The sequence below is a fragment of the Bombina bombina genome, chromosome 4 (genome assembly GCF_027579735.1).
Source record: "Bombina bombina isolate aBomBom1 chromosome 4, aBomBom1.pri, whole genome shotgun sequence".
In the NCBI taxonomy this organism is placed as follows: Eukaryota; Metazoa; Chordata; class Amphibia; order Anura; family Bombinatoridae; genus Bombina; species Bombina bombina.
In genome coordinates, this window is record NC_069502.1 from 347975895 (window position 1) to 347994441 (window position 18547).

Genomic DNA, 18547 nt, shown 5'->3' on the forward strand with positions numbered 1-18547 from the left:
TAACATCGCCAACCCCTATATTATATTTATTAACCCTAATCTGCCCCCCACAACGTCGCCTCCACCTGCCTACACTTATTAACCCCTAATCTGCCGACCGGAACCGCACGCTATTCTTAATAAAGATATTAACCCCTAATCCGCCTCACTAACCATATCATAAATAGTATTAACCCCTAATCTGCCCTCCCTACATCGCCGACACCTAACTTCAATTATTAACCCTTAATCTGCCGACCGAATCTCGCCACTATTCTAATAAATGTATTAACCCCTAAAGCTAAGTCTAACCCTAATACTAACACCCCCCTAAGTTAAATATAATTTAAATCAAACGAAATTAATTAACTCTTATTAAATAAAATTATTCCTATTTAAAGCTAAATACTTTCCTGTAAAATAAATCCTAATATAGCTACAATATAAATTATAATTATATTATAGCTATTTTAGGATTTTATATTTATTTTACAGGTAACTTTGTATTTATTTTAACCAGGTACAATAGCTATTAAATAGTTAAGAACTATTTAATAGCTAAAATAGTTAAAATAATTACAAATTTACCTGTAAAAGAAATCCTAACCTAAGTTACAAATAAACCTAACACTAGACTATCAATAAATTAATTAAATAAAACTACCTACAATTACCTACAATTAACCTAACACTACACTATCAATAAATTAATTAAATACAATTGCTACAAATAAATACAATTAAATAAACTAGCTAAAGTACAAAAAATAAAAAAGAACTAAGTTACAAAAAATAAAAAAATATTTACAAAACATAAGAAAAATATTACAACAATTTTAAACTAATTACACCTACTCTAAGCCCCCTAATAAAATAACAAAGCCCCCCAAAAATAAAAAAATGCCCTACCCTATTCTAAATTACTACAGTTCAAAGCTCTTTTACCTTACCAGCCCTGAACAGGGCCCTTTGCGGGGGCATGCCCCAAGAAATACAGCTCTTTTGCCTGTAAAAAAAAACATACAATACCCAAGCCCCCCAACATTACAACCCACCACCCACATACCCCTAATCTAACCCAAACCCCCCTTAAATAAACCTAACACTAAGCCCCTGAAGATCATCCTACCTTGTCTTCACCATACCAGGTTCACCGATCGGGTCCAGAAGAGCTCCTCCGATGTCCTGATCCAAGCTCAAGCGGGGGGGCGGAAGAGGTCCATGATCCGGCTGAAGTCTTCATCCAAGCGGGGCAGAAGAGTTCTTCCATCCGATTTGAAGTCTTCATCCAAGCGGCATCCGGAGCGAAGCGGCAGCATCCTGAAGACCTCCACCGCGGGAACATCCATCCTGGCCGACGACTGAACGACGAATGATGGTTCCTTTAAATGACGTCATCCAAGATGGCGTCCCTCGAATTCCGATTGGCTGATAGGATTCTATCAGCCAATCGGAATTAAAGTAGGAATATTCAATCGGATTGAACTTGATTCTGATTGGCTGATTCCATCAGCCAAATCAGAATTATTCCTACCTTAATTCCGATTGGCTGATAGAATCCTATCAGCCTATCGGAATTCGAGGGACGCCATCGTGGATGACGTCCCTTAAAGGAACCGTCATTCTGCAGTTGGACGTCGCCGGAAGAAGATGGGTCCGCGGTGGAGGGTCTTCAGGATGGAGGCCGGTCGTCATCAGATGAAGATAGAAGATGCCGCTTGGATCAAGATGGATGCCGGTCCGGATCGCCTCTTCTTCCCGGATAGGATGAAGACTTTGGAGCCTCTTCTGGACCTCTTCAGAGCACCGGATGATGGATCGCCAACCCCCGCTTGGGTTGGATGAAGATTTTGGAGCCAGGGACGGATCGGTGATTACCTGGTGAGGTGAAGACAAGGTAGGATGATCTTCAGGGGCTTAGTGTTAGGGTTATTTAAGGGGGGGTTTGGGTTAGATTAGGGGTATGTGGGTGGTGGGTTGTAATGTTGGGGGGGGGTATTGTATGTTTTTTTTTTACAGGCAAAAGAGCTGAACTTCTTGGGGCATGCCCCGCAAAGGGCCCTGTTCAGGGCTGGTAAGGTAAAAGAGCTTTTAACTTTAGTAATTTAGAATAGGGTAGGGCATTTTATTATTTTGGGGGGCTTTGTTGTTTTATTAGGGGGCTTTAGAGTAGGTGTAATTAGTTTAAAATTGTTGTAATATTTTTCTTATGTTTGTATATTTTATTATTTTTTGTAACTTAGTTCTTTTTTATATTTTGTACTTTAGCAAGTTTATTTAATTGTATTTATTTGTAGGAATTGTATTTAATTAATTATTGATAGTGTAGTGTTAGGTTAATTGTAGGTAATTGTAGGTAGTTTATTTAATTAATTTATTGATAGTCTAGTGTTAGGTTTATTTGTAACTTAGGTTAGGATTTCTTTTACAGGTAAATTTGTAATTATTTTAACTAGTTTAGCTATTAAATAGTTCTTAACTATTTAATAGCTATTGTACCTGGTTGAAATAAATACAAAGTTACCTGTAAAATAAATATAAATCCTAAAATAGCTATAAATATAAATATAATTTATATTGTAGCTATATTAGGATTTATTTTATAGGTAAGTATTTAGCTTTAAATAGGAATAATTTATTTAATAAGAGTTAATTAATTTCGTTAGATTTAAATTATATTTAACTTAGGGGGGGTGTTAGTATTAGGGTTAGACTTAGCTTTAGGGGTTAATACATTTATTAAAATAGCGGTGAGCTCCGGTCGGCAGATTAGGGGTTAATAATTGAAGTTAGGTGTCGGCGATGTTAGGGAGGGCAGATTAGGGGTTAATACTATTTATTATAGGGTTAGTGAGGCGGATTAGGGTTAATAACTTTATTATAGTAGCGCTCAGGTCCGCTCGGCAGATTAGGGGTTAATAAGTGTAGGCAGGTGGAGGGCGACGTTGTGGGGGCAGATTAGGGGTTAATAAATATAATATAGGGGTCGGACGTGTTAGGGGCAGCAGATTAGGGGTACATAGGGATAATGTAGTCGGCGGCGGCGTGCGGACCGTCAGATTAGGGGTTAATAAGTGTAGGTAGCTGGCGGCGACGTTGGTGGGGGGGCAGATTAGGGGTTATAAATATATATACAGGGGTCGGCGGTGTTAGGGGCAGCAGATTAGGGGTACATAAGGATAACGTAGGTGGCGGTCGGCAGATTAGGGGTTAAAAAAATTTAATCGAGTGGCGGCGATGTGGGGGGACCTCGGTTTAGGGGTACATAGGTAGTTTATGGGTGTTAGTGTACTTTTAGAGTACAGTAGTTAAGAGCTTTATGAACCGGCGTTAGCCCAGAAAGCTCTTAACTACTGACTTTTTTCCTGCGGCTGGAGTTTTGTCGTTAGATGTCTAACGCTACACTTCAGAAACGACTCTAAATACCGGAGTTAGGAAGATCCCCATTGAAAAAGATAGGATACGCAATTGACGTAAGGGGATCTGCGGTATGGAAAAGTCGCGGCTGAAAAGTGAGCGTTAGACCCTATTTTGAGTGACTCTAAATAACCGGCGGTAGCCTAAAACCAGCGTTAGGAGCCTCTAACGCTGGTTTTCACGGCTACCGCCAAACCCCAATCTAGGTCAGAAAGAGCAGAGATTTGTCCTTCAAGGAACTTGCAGACAGACCTTTATCCAAACCATCCTGAAGAAACTGTTAAATTCTAGGGAATTCTAAAAGAATGCCAAGAGAATTTATGAGAGGAACACCATGAAATGTAAGTCTTCCAAACTCAATAATAAATATTTCTAGAAACATATTTACGAGTCTGTAACATAGTATTAATCACTGAATCAGAGAAACCTCTATGACTATGCACTAGGCGTTCAATTACCATAACCTTCAAATTTAATGATTTGAGATCCTGATGGAAAAAAAACAGACCTTGAGGCAGAAGTCTAGTCTTAATGGAAGTGGCCAAGGTTGGGCATCTGGACATCCGAACAAGATCCACATACCAAAAACCTGTGAAGCCATGCTGGAGCTACCAGCATCACAAACGATTGGCGGGAAAATATAATCAGGTTGATAATACCAAGGAAGTGTCAACGCATCCACTGCTTCCGCCTGTGGATCCCTGAACCTGGACAGGTACCTGGGAAGTTTCTTGTTTAGATGAGATGGCCATCAGATCTATTTCTGGAAAGACCCCCACATCTGAACAATTTGAGGAAGAACCACATCTGGGTGGAGAGACCACTCTCCCGGATGTTAAGTCTGAAGACTGAGATAATCCGCTTCCCAATTGTCTATACCTGGGATATGAACCGCAGAATTAGACAGGAGCTGGATTCCGCCAAAACAAGTATCCAGGATACTTCTTTCATAGCTTGAGGACTGTGAGTCCCATCCTGATTATTGACATATGCCACAGTTGTGATATTGTCTGTCTGAAACAAATGAACAGTTCTCTCTTCAATAGAGGCCAAAACTGAAGAGGCCTGAGAATTGCAACGGAGTTCTAAAATATTTATTGGTAATTCTCGCCTCTTGAGATTTCCAAACCCCTTGTGCTGTCAGAGATCCCCAAACAGCTCCCCAACCTGAAAGACTTGCATCTGTTGTAATCACAGTCCAGGTTGGACGAACGAAAGAGGCCCCTAGAACAATACGATGGGGATCTAACCACCAAGTCAGAGATAGTCAAACATTGGATTTAAGGATATTAATTGGGATATCTTTGTATAATCCCTGCACCATTGGTTCAGCATAAAAAGCTGGAGAGGTCTCATATGAAAACGAGCAAAAGGGCATCACATCCGATGCTGCTGTCATGAGACCTAAAACTCCCATGCACATAGCTACTGTAGGGAATGACTGAGACTGAAGGTTCCGACAGGCTACAACCCATTTCAAATGTCTCTTGTCCGTTAGAGACAAAGTCATGGACACTGAATCTATCTGGAAACCTAAAAAGGTTACCCTTGTCTGAGGAATCATAGAACTTTTTGGTAAATTGATCCTCCAACCATGTTTTTGAAGAAACAACACTAGTTGATTCATGTGAAATTCTGCAGAACGTAAAGACTGAGGCAAGTACCAAGATATCGTCCAAATAAGGAAACACTGCAATACCACACTCTCTGATTACAGAGAGCAGGGCACCGAGAACCTTTGAAAGATTCTTGGAGCTGTTGCTAGGCCAAAAGGAAGAGCAACAAATTGGTAATGCTTGTCTAGAAAAGAGAATCTCAGGAACTGATAGTGATATGGATAAATCGGAATATGAAGATATGCATCCTGTAAGTCTATTGTGGACATATAATGCCCTTGCTGAACAAAAGGCAGAATAGTCCTTAGTCACCATTTTGAAAGTTGGTACTCTTACATATCGATTCAAAAATTTTAGATCCAAAACTGGTCTAAATGAATTTTCTTTCTTTGGGACAATGAATAGATTTGAATAAAAGTGAAGGTGATGAAACACCCAGGAGGTGGCGCACTAAAAATAACTAGTGAAAAAAAAGGGGAATTTGGTTAGAAATGTTTGTAATGTGAAAAATTGTTAAAAAAATATTTTGGTTTTAAAAGGTGTATGAAAGGTAAGTGGACTCTCAGGAATGAGTAAATATTTGTGAAATGGTAAGATATTATTTAACATGATAAAGTAATAAATTAATAAATTCTGGTAACAAATGTGAAATTGGTTAACCTTAATAAATGACAGAAATAGTGTTCATGTTAAAGAAACAAAAGTTCAATTGCTGAATTTTTTTTCAATCCAAGTAAAAAAAGGAGTGTATCAGGCAGCTCCACTTGGGGGAATGATCTCCGTTCACCTCAATGATCTAGGTTAGAAAGAAAATGAGCACCTCATAGTGAAATCCATATGTGATATATAATAAAGGAAGGTAAATAGTAAACCTCACAACTTTTGAAGTCACTAGATAGTGCAAACAGGCAGGCTGACCACTTGCAGTAGTCAGCTAACTGGATACTGATCCTGAATCAAGGTAGAGACCAGTTCTCAGGTCACAGGTAAGATCACAGGGAAGTTTGAATTCAAGTATCAAAAAACAGGCTGAAGATATTGTGCAGGCAAACCAATTGTGATGACAAGTTTAATGTTGCTGCAACGCGTTTCTCAACCACACAACACGGTTGTTTCTTCAGGCATAAAAATAAGATTACAAAGAACTATACAAACCATTACATCATAATTCGTTTGCCTGCACCATATCTTCAGCCTGTTGCTTGATACTTGGATTCAAACTTCCCCTGTGATCTTACCTGTGACCTGAGAACTGGCCTCTACCTTGATACAGGATCAGTATCCAGTTAGCTGACTACTTCAAGTGACAGCCTGCCTGTTTGCACTAGCTAGTGCCTTCAAAAATTGTGAGTTTTACTATTTACCTTCTTTATTATATTTCACATATGGATTTCACTATGAGGCGCCCATTTTCTTTCTAACCTAGATTTGAATAAACCCCAGACCTATTCCTGAAATGGAACTGGCATGATTAGCCCTGAAAACTCCGGGTCTAAAACACACTTCAGGAAAGCCTGAGCCTTTACTTGGTTTGCAGGGATGCGTCAGAGAAAAAATCTTCTCACAGGCGGTCTTACTCGGAATCCTATTCTGTACCCCTGAGAGACAATACTCTGAATCCATTGATTTTGAACCGAATTGGTCCAAACATCTTTGAAAAATCTTAATCTGCCCCCTACCAGCTGAGCTGGAATGAGGGCCGCAATTTCATGCAGACTTGGGGGCTGGCTTTGATCTCTTAAATGGCTTGGATTATTCCAATTTGAGGAAGGCTTCCAATTGGAAACAGATTCCTTGGGGGAGGGAATTAGGTTTCTGTTCCTTATTTTGTCGAAAGGAACGAAAACGGTTAGAAGCTTTAGATTTACCCTTAGGTCTTTTATCCTGAGGCAAAAAGCTCCCGAACCCCCAGTGACAGTTGAAATTATTGAATCCAACTGAGAACCAAATAACTTATTACCTTGAAAGAAAGAGATAGCAATCTGGACTAGAAGTCATGTTATCATTCCAAGATTTAAGTCACAAAGCTCTTCTAGCTAAAATAGCTAAAGACATAGATTTAACATCAATTTTGATTATCTCAAAAATGGCATCACAAATAAAATTATTAGCATGTTGAATCAAGTTAACAATGCTAGACAAATTATGATCCAATACTTGTTGCACTAAAGTTTCCAACCAAAAAGTTGAAGTAGCTGCAACATCAGACAAAGAAATTGCAGGCCTGAGAAGATGACCTGAATATAAATAGGCTTTTCCTTAGAAAAGATTCAAGTTTCCTATCTAAAGGAGGAATAGTAGTACATTTAGCAAGAGTAGAGATAGCCCCATCAACTTTGGGGATCTTTTCCCAAAACTCTAAAGTAACTGCTGGCAAAGGATACAATTTTTTAAACCTTGAAGAAGGAATAAAAGAAGTACTAGGCCTATTCCATTCCTTAGAAATCATATCAGAAATAGCATCAGGAACTGGAAAAACCTCTGGAATAACCACAGGAGGTTTATAAACAGAATTTAAACGTTTAATAGTTTTAATATCAAGAGTACTAGTTTCCTCCATATCCAATGTAATCAACACTTCTTTTAACAAAGAACAAATATACTCCATTTTAAATAAATAAGAAGATTTGTCAGTGTCAATATCTGAGGCAGGAACATCTGAACCAGATAAATCCTCATCAGAGAAGCATAATTCAGCAAGTTGCCAGTCATTTAATATTTCATCAACTTTATGAGAAGTTTCAAAAGACCTTTTATATTTATTAGAAGGCGGGATGGCAGACAAAGGCTTCTGAATAGAATCAGAAATAAATTCTTTTAAATTTACAGGTATATCTTGTGCATTAGATGTTGAGGGGACAGCAACAGGTAATGAACTACTACTGATGGATACATTCTCTGCATGTAAAAGTTTATCATGACAACTATTACAAACCACAGCAGGAGATATAACCTCCACAAGTTTACAACAAATGCACTTAGCTTTGGTAGAACTGTTATCAGGCAGCAGGGTTCCAACAGTGATTTCTGAGACAGGATCAGATTGAGACATCTTGCAAATGTAAGAGAAACAAACAACATATAAAGCAAAATTATCAATTTCCTTATATGGCAGTTTCAGGAATGGGGAAAAAATGCAAACAGCATAGCCCTCTGATAGAGAAAAAAGGCAAGAGACATATAGGAATGGGGTCTTAAATAATGAAAATATTTGGTCCAGAAATGACACACTCGCGCCACAGATGACGCAACCTTGTGAAGGACTCGGCATCGACTAAGACGCCGGAAATTATGAATTTGCATCAACGAACGTAACTTCGCGCCAAAAAAATCTTGCGCCAAGAATGATGCAATAAACTTTGGCATTTTGCGCCCTCGCGAGCCTAATTCTCCCCGCGAATTTAAAAGACAGTCAATTTGAAAAAGAGACTATACCCCAGGTAAGAAATACATTTTTCCTAAAAAAAGCATTTCCCAGATATGAAACTGACAGTTTGCAAAAGGAAATATACTGAAAACCTGAATCATGGCAAATATAAGTACAATACATATATTTAGAAATTTATATAAATACATAAAATGCCAAACCATAGCTGAGAGTGTCTTAAGTAATGAAAACATGCTTACCAAAAGACACCCATCCACATATAGCAGATAGCCAAACCAGTACTGAAACGGTTATCAGTAGAGGTAATGGAATATGAGAGTATATTGTCGATCTGAAAAGGGAGGTTGGAGATGAATCTCTACGACCGATAACAGAGAACCTTTTCCGTGCGGAAAACCATTGCATTCAATTGGTGATACTCCCTTCACATGCCTCTGACATTCACTGTACTGAGGAATCGGGCTTCAAAATGCTGAGAAGCGCATATCAACGTAAAAATCTTAGCACAAACTTACTTCACCACCTCCATAGGAGGCAAAGTTTGTAAAACTGAATTGTGGGTGTGATGAGGGGTGTATTTATAGGCATTTTGAGGTTTGGGAAACTTTGCCCCTCCTGGTAGGATTGTATAACCCATACGTCACTAGCTCATGGACTCTTGCCAATTACATGAAAGAAATAGGGATTGCCATCAATCACACAAACTGATATGGGACAAAAGGGAAAGTCTAGTCCAAAATAAACTTTCATAATTCAGATAGAGAATGTAATTTTTAAAAAAAATTCCAATTTACTTTTATCACCAATTTTGCTTTGTTTTCTTGGTATTCTTAGTTGAAAGCTAAACCTAGGAGGTTCATATGCTAATTTCTAAGCCCTTGAAGGCCTCCTCTTCTGTCAGGGCATTTTTGACAGTTTTTCACCACTATAGGGTGTCTGTCAAACGTACTGAAATAAGGGGGCAGTTTGCAGAGGCTTAGATACAATGTAATCACAGAGGTAAAAAATGTATTTATATAACTGTGTTGGTTGTGCAAAACTAGGGAACGGGGTAATAAAGGGATTATATATCTTTTTAAACAGTAAAAAAAAAAAAGTGTAGACTGTCCCTTTAAGATATAAGCCCAGAGTACACACAATTGCACATAACTTTGAACATTTTGATGCATGGCAAAAGTAATAAGTAAAAACGTTAAAGGGACAGAAACAATTTTAAAGATTACAGTTAAAGACATAAAAACAATTTAATGGTCACTTGCCTAAAAATATCATAATACGAGAAAGCACCAACATATGAAATGCAAAAATACATTGTTTGCGTCATTTTCTAGAGTGCATAATGGGAGTAATTATTTTCTAAATATTACAAAAACATATTTTACTGCCTCACATTTAGTATAATTTCATTTCTTAAAACAGAAAACAAATATGTATTTTTTTACTTAAATGGTCAATTAAAATTAAGAATTAAGAATAAGAAAAAGGAGCAATATTTTTTTTTTTTCACCATCTTTCAATTTCTGATGAAAATGACCAGATATAAAATATTTAACCATACAAATATGACATATATTGAAAATTATTCAAAATTCTTTCTGCACATTCTTCCCCCTTTCCAAAATCACTCTATATAGTAAAACATATTAAAAAAATAAAATGAAAAAGAAATATAAAATAGTTATACAAAAAGTCTTAAAAGAATTTCTCAAAATATCACCAGTTTTTACCTTCCCCCAGTTCTCTCATTTATTTTAATTCTTAAAGGGACATAAAACCCATCATTTTTAATGTCATGATTAAGAACATACAATTTTAAACAACTTTCCAATGTCCTTTTATTATGATTTTTTTCAGTTTTCTTGTTATCATTTGTTAAAAAAGCAGGAAGGTAAGTTTAGGAGTGTGCATGTGTCTGCAGTACTATATGGTAGCAGTTTTGCAACAATGCAATACATTTGCAAGAGCACTAGATGGCAGCACTTCCGGTCATGTAGTGCTACAGACATGTGCATGCTACCTACCTAGGTATCTCTTTAACAAACAATAATATGAGAAGAAAGCTAATTTGATAATAGACGTAAACTGGAACATTTTAAAATTGTATTCACTATCTGAATGATGAAAGAAAAATGTTGGGTTTTATGTCTCCTTAATTTTTTCAATAGTTCAAACAAACATTGATATTTGTGCACTAACATCAACAGTACAAAAAGATGAGGCTAGCGGTTACTGCCAGATTGTCGGTCTTACTATGGCAAGCCCTTCATAGCTATAAATATATAAAGCCCCGTATTTGAATTGTGAAACCTCACTATTTCTAATGTGGTGTATTATGATTTATTATTATGGTGAGGGGTAATAAAGGTATCTTAAAAATAATCAGAGCTCTGAAAATAGAACTTAAGTTGAGACATCTGTTCATTGTTATGATAATCAGTTGGCAGACACAGGAACACTAGTTTCAAAGAGCATAATTCCTGCTTTAAATAAGGAGTCTCGAGTTCATGTATGTATTGTGGGGTGCAACATATAGGATACCCCACCCACCTAATATTTTCCATATGCCTATGGTTCTGAAAGGTGATTGCTGTTAACATTGTGGTCAGCTGATAACCACCTGGGCATGTGATCTCTTCTTTGAAAAGAGTTAATTGGCCCCATTGTAGAGCATATTTGTGGTGCAAGGGTTCCTTTATAGCCCAGAGTACTGTTAAAGGAACTAAGTATGCAGGTGACTACTATTTTTATAGAATTTACCTGCAATTTAAATAAGCATCAGACCACTCATTTGAATATTAGCAATCCTCTATTTCATGTGAGGGGTACAGTGTGTATGTGTGTTGTAGCTGTCTTTAGGGGATAGTGGCACCTTTGGGGGCTCTGCTCCCCCATAAAGTAAATACATTTACAGTCTAATAATAAGGGTCATAAGACCCCATAGTGGAAAGAGGGGGTAACCTTCTTTTTAAACTGGGGTCTCAACCCCTTTTTTGTTTTATGGGGAGAATAGGAGCTCTAAAAGACAGTATGGCTATCTAATTTGGGCAGGTTATCACTTTACCATTCACTGCAGGAAGTTATTAAACATTTAATTATTTTGTTGTTTAAGTAAAGGTTAAAGGGACACTTACGTCAAATTTAAACTTTCATGATTCAGATAGAGCATGCAATTTTAAACAACTTTCCAATTTACTTCCAAAAACAAAATGTGCACAGTATTTTTTATATTTACACTTTTTGAGTTACCAGCTCCTATTGAGCATGTGCAAGAATTCACAGAATATACATATATGCATTTGTGATTGGCTGATTGCTGTCACATGAAACAGGAGGAGTGGAAATAGACATAACTTACAAATTTGTCAGAAAAAAAACTGCTACTCATTTAATGTTCAAACCAAGTGCTATTATATTGGTTTTTTTGTTTATCATGCATTTGTTAATTACGCAAATCTACTGTATTTATTGTTTTTTTTAATGTTCTTTGAAAATAACATAAAGTTTCTGCAGTGATCCCTAAGGACAGATTACTCACTTGCTGGTAATGGTAACTCCTACAGCCCTATTGGTGATCAGTGATAAGTCCAAAAGCATAAAAACAAAATATGTTATCTGTTTAGCTCAGGAACACCGTTTTTTACAAAAATGCAATGCATTTCAAAGTATTTTATTTTAACTAGTGATGAGCTTTTTTTATGAATGACCCACCACTACCCCTGTACCAAGTGTTGGATTCATGCTGTTTTGATATGATCTATCCATTAAAAAACTGAGTCTGCCCCTATCTTTCTATCACGTTGTCTTTGATGTCATTCTTGATCATTCTGCCCACTTTATAAAACATTCTGCACAATAACATTTTAAGCAAGTGATTCGTTAAGCTGACATGAATAGAAACAAGGATTACTGGTATAGATTGTAAATATATGTTTCAGAAAGATGCCAAATACTCACAGCACCCTAACTACTGTAGACTTTATTAATGGTTGCTTACCTTTAGGTGAGAAAGGAGAACATGGAGAGCAAGGATCTAGCGGGACACCAGGATTACAAGGGAGGCCAGGAGAAACAGGTAAATAATATTGAATAATGCACAATTAGATTTGTTTGTTTCTCATTCTCCCTTTGTTGTAATGAAACTCTGCTCTGATGACCTCTGTTTGAATTGATTTTGCTGAACGGGAAATTCTCCCCCTGGAATTGTGTCAGATACATACATACAGCTACTAGCAGACAGGTATACTTGCAAGATGTCTGAGTGATGCTGGCATAATCTTATGCATTTGCTTAAGGATTGCTGTTTAAATAATTGATTTAACCTCTTTGGTGCCATTAGGGAGCCTGTAAAAATTTGATATACTTGGTGCCTCTGGCAAAGAAGGTGTGATTCTCACTCAATGTTTTTGATAACTGAACAGCAATTATAGAAGTAGACATGCTTTCAGGGCATGATGCGATGTTATCATGTATTTTAATTACTGCAGCCTTACAGAAAATGTATCCTTCTTCATGGGTGAAAGAACCAATCTAATAAAATGTTATATGTTATTGTGGATAATATGAGTAATATGTGATTCTGCCATGAAGAGGAAAATTAATGGAAAACAAGGCACTTACACATCTTGCAAACTGCTTCTGGGAAAATTATGCTATGAACAGGCTGGAGTAGATAAAAAATGAGCAATGTGTTTTATAATTGCATTTATTCGTATACAGAATACACAATTTAAAGTATGCTATCTAAAAGTCAGCTTAGGTTTGGATTTATAAACAAATTGTGTTTTTAAATGTAGCTGTTCACTAAGCCCATATGCCCATCATTAATGTTATATGTATAGACTTAAGATGATGTGATCAGATCAAGATCTATTGGATCACAGAAGGAACCAAAAATGTACCTACACTGTAGGCCATTTCCTCATTCCCAAAACCCATTCTGTCCATTACCATTGGAAGTAGAACCTATTTTGTATACATAATTACATATGATTCAGTCTATTTAGTCTTGCTATGATCATATTTTCTCTGATTTACACACCTTCAGGAGACATTGGACCAAAAGGAGAACGAGGAGATCCTGGACTTTCTGGAATAAAAGGACAAAAAGGTGTCAAAGGAGATACATGTGAAAATGGGACAAAAGGAGATAGAGGTGAAAGGGGGGAGCAGGGCTTCACAGGTCTGGATGGAGAAAAAGGAGACAAGGGGGAGAAGGAGATATAGGGAGACAAAGGAAATGCTGGTGATATTGGAGAGAAAGGGGACAGAGGAGAAAATGGAGAAAGAGGGTTGAAAGGGGATAAGGGTATTAAAGGGGATGCTGGATTAAATGGATTAAATGGCTTTGAAGGTGAACGTGGAGAAAAGGGAGAACCTGGAATGAAAGGTGATAAAGGTGACGTTGGAGAGATGGGCTTAATGGGTCAACCAGGGCCAAAAGGGAATTATGGCAGCAAAGGTATTCGAGGAACTCCAGGAAAAAAGGGAGCTAAAGGTCTAAAGGGATCGAAAGGGGAGTACCCAAAGCCTGTAAGATCTGCTTTCACTGTTGGCCTGTCAAAGCCTTTCCCACAACCCAACTCACCTATTAAATTTGATAGAATTCTCTACAATGAACAGGAAGATTACAATCCTACTACAGGAAAATTTAATTGTACGACACCTGGTACCTACGTATTTGCATATCACCTGACAGTCAGAGGCCGTCCAGCACGAATCAGCCTTTTTGCCCACAATAAAAAGATATTCAAAAGTCGTGAAACCTTGTATGGTCAAGAAATAGATCAGGCATCTGCTATGTTGTTACTGAGATTAAATGCTGGAGATCAGGTTTGGCTTGAGGTAGCAAGGGACTGGAATGGTCTCTATGTAAGTAATGATGATGACTGTATATTCACAGGATTTCTTCTATATCCGGAGGATACTACTGAAGTACCACTACTGCAACAAAGGAAGGTAGCAGATTGGGTTACAATGTAACATTAAAGCCAAAATGAATAAGTAAAAAACAAAATAATAAATATATACATTCATATAATTTCATTAACATTTATGGCTAATTAAAGGGGCTTGGATGCTTAATGCGTCAATTCCAGTCTCATAAGTATGGTACAAGGCAGCATGAGGGAATCCATGTTTAAACAGATACTTGAAGAAAAAAGGTGTCATATTGTTTAGCTCATATGCATAGTATTTCCCAGATTTCTTTGCTCCTATACAAAAATGGGTAGTTTTGGTTTTCTGTGGAGGATGTATCGATGGGCTTTGCTAAAAACATATTGAGTATATATAATATATATATATATATATATATATATATATATATATGTATGTATATTTATATATATATATATATATATATATGTGTGTGTGTGTGTGTGTGTGTGTGTGTGTATATATATATATATATATATGTGTGTTTGTGTGTATATACTGTATATATATATATATATATATATATATATATATATATTATATATACTGTATATATATTTAGACACATACCAGACTATATATGTCAGACACATGTTTGCACAATTTAAATAAAATCACACCTGCTTTTAAAACTTTTAGCCACTACCACTCTTGATAATACATCTTTTTCTAAGGAAAGCTGTACAGGACACAGCCAATCAGAACCCTTATCATTAAAGCCCTTAGTATGAATGGGAGTGTGCTTTTGATTGCTTGTTACCATGGAGAAGAGAGAATATCCTTTGGTAAGAAACAACCAGGATCACATGCTCAGTCACAAAAAGAAAAGCAAAAAAAAAAGAAATATTGAAATTCTATTCTAAAGACACAAACAGTAGTAATGCATTAAACTTAATTCAAATCTACTTAAAACAATGCTAATCCTCTATATATGCTAAACTTCTGTTATGTTATATTTGAAATGTAAGTAGGTGAAAAAAAGCACAGCATTTTAGATATTGAATCTTATAAATTGATTACAATATTGCTATAAACTAGTGTGAGGTAAAAATGTATTTGATTTTACCTGTGGGTAGATAAAGACAAGAGTAAATATGCTAACTAAAATAATGGCTAGACTGTTTGTATTAGTGATGTCTTTAATAAACATTTTGAAGAATTCTGAATAGATGTCAACTAGTCACTTTTACTAAGTGCAATATTATTTTACCATGAGGATTATTTTTCAGGTTTGAAGAATCTTTGCATCAAATAAATTGACTCATGTTAAATACACTACTAAAAGTTTACTGCTCATGATACAATTGTAAATCTGAATTAATAATAATAAAAAATATGCATTTGTGGTGATTTGATCTGCTTTTCTTATTTTTACCACTGCTATTAAAGTCACACATGATAAATCATTGCCCTACATCTTTTTAACAGGCTATGAAATAGTTAATAATATGATTGACTATTTTTCTGTAGTGATACTAGGATGCAAAGAAAGAAGGTGAAAGTTTATATGGTAGAAAATAACAGATGTAGAACTGCAGTGGTCAGTGAGGGATGGATGTGACAGATTTTTTTCTCAATTTTTCAAGTGCATCTGATAAAGGATGCAGTCTACAAACCCCATGGGAAGACCTGAAACATGCAATGCCTTAGGATGCACATAAAATGATTCATTGTCTAATCTAGGAACGTTGCAAATACTGCAATGATTCATTGCTTTAATATTTCTCATTGGCAAGGGTCACCTTTAAGGCCACATCCAAAGAAGGACCTATGTGGTCCCGAAGATAATGTAAAACAACAGCTATGTATAATTGTTCTGCTGCCAAGCTTAGGTATTGCAATGCATAACAAAGAAAGCTAACTAGATGTGTTCCAAGGTAAAGCTGTGACAACTGATTCATTCTTATACTGATTACAAAACTCTATAGTTCTTTCCATTCTCTTTTTTCTTGTATTTTCTCTCTAGACTTTGACTGTTGCAACCCTGTGTACTTTCCTATAATTCAAAACCATTCTCCTTGTAATTTCTGGTGTAAACATGCACTGCTTTATATTAAGATTACAGGCATTCAACATAATATCTAGGAAATATCTATTCACTGAAAAATAAAGTGTGTTTGAACATAATGTTCCATTGTTTAGCTTTACTATACAGTACACAACCTCCAATAGGAAGAAAAAGTACAGAATTTCTAGTAAAGTCTCAGAATGTCTTGCTGAATTAAAAAAATAATAATTGTATGATATCACTCAGGTAACATATATTACATATGTGGGAAATTACTTTTATATGCTATTTTGTTAGTTGCTTTCTTGGGAGATTTTACAACTTTTATGTATCTTAGCTTAAAGGGACATGAAACTACATTTTTTTTCTTTAATGATTCAGAAAGATCATGTAATTTTAAACAACTTTCTAATTTACTTCTTTTATCTAATTTGCTTCATTATCTTGATATTCTTTTTTAAATGCATATCAAGATTTTCTAGCTGCTGATTGGAGGCTGCAGATAGATGCTTTGTGTGATTGGCTCACCCATGTGTATTACTATTTCTTCAACAAAGGATATCTAAAGAAAGAAGCAAATTAGATAATAGAAGTAAATGGGAATGTTATTAAAAACTGTATTCTCTATCTTAATCATGAAAGAAAAAAATTTGGGTTTCATGCCCGTTTAATTTATTGAAGGATAAGCCACTTAATGAAAATGGGCTACTAGCACTGACACTAAATATGAGTCTTGTAACGCCAGGGCAGGTTCAGAATGAGTTCTCACTATACAAAAGAAAACTAAATTCAGGTTTCACTTTAATGCATGTTTTACAAAGTGAAATAGTAAAACAAGGCTTTTTATACACAGTAAGACAAATACATGCATTCACCACATATATATACATATTAAATTCACTTTTATTATGAAATGTATTGTGTCCTCTTGGTGTCATTTGTTCAAAAACATATGCACATATCTCCAGTTAGCACCAATGCATTACTGGGAGCTAGATGGTGATTGGTGGCTATTGCTACACTCATTTGGTCTCTTGTTATTGGCTCTTCATATGTGTCTAGTATTGCTGCTCTAGAGGTAATTTTAAATATGTATTTCCTCCCTGTGCAGGGGTTAAACACAGATCTATGCAAACAATAGTGCTATAATAAAAAAAAAACATTAGTCAAATATATTACAGCTTTTTATCTGAGCACCTTTATGTCCTTTTATTTGTACCACTACCACAATTAGTACATTGTAGTAGTATATATAGTTAAATTAAATACATTAATAGTTATTGATTTTCTATGTCATTTTCTACAAAAATGTTATTGTAATCTAATTTTTATTTTGAGGAATTATCTTTATCATTATTAAAGGTAAAATGTAGAATGGCCTCTGGCCAATCCCATCATTAGTGACCAGCCCTCCATAATGTAAAATTTATGTTCCCTTGAATTAGATACTCTTTTTTTACATGATATGTTATTTAATTCCCATAGATATCTAAAGATCTATGAAAAATAGCAGTCATGTTTATTTATTAATTGTTTTACCTTTTGTTAAAATGTCTACAGACATCCCTAGTTAAAAAGAGCTGATGATCTAAAGCTCTCCGCTCAAGTGAGATGATCTAGAAGTCCAATCAGTACTTTGCCTTGAGAGATGTTTATCTCACTATGCAGAGTTCTTTATATGAAGGAGCGACCCCTACATTACAATATAGGGTCTAAAATTAATCCCAAAGAATTTGTTGGATTTCTCTTCATGCCAGGCAAGTATTTGATGATTGGGCCCTAAGAGAAGAATCATTTTAAAATATACATCATGTTTTTTGTATCTATATTATTAAAGCTGATCAAAGTTTGCAGGCAGTTTTTCTTTCCATTTACAGTGATATATATGATTGGTTCATTCATCCCACTTGTAGATATGCAATACCAAACTTTTGAGAAACACTGTTGCACTGTTGTTAGCAGCACAAACACACACACACACACATGACCCAAGATTTATTCCTCAGTATGATAAAGAACACACACATTTACACTCATACATACACACACACAACACACGCACATACACACATACTCACACATGCACACACATACACACACACACACACACACACACATACTCACGCATACACAGACACGCACACACACACTCACACACACACTCACACACACACTCATACACACATTCATACACACACTCACACA

The 18547-nt window shown here is 36.0% G+C and overlaps 1 protein-coding gene across 1 annotated transcript in view; it reads left to right on the forward strand.

Moving 5' to 3' along the window:
• LOC128656281 (otolin-1-like) overlaps positions 1 to 14459 on the forward strand; it is an 82098-nt gene extending 67639 nt beyond the window's left edge. The window contains 2 exon segments of the mRNA XM_053710108.1: positions 12401 to 12472; positions 13445 to 14459. Of these exon segments, the coding sequence (XP_053566083.1) occupies positions 12401 to 12472; positions 13445 to 14379 (1007 nt within the window). The 3' untranslated portion in view covers positions 14380 to 14459.
• Positions 14460 to 18547: the final 4088 nt, after the last annotated feature.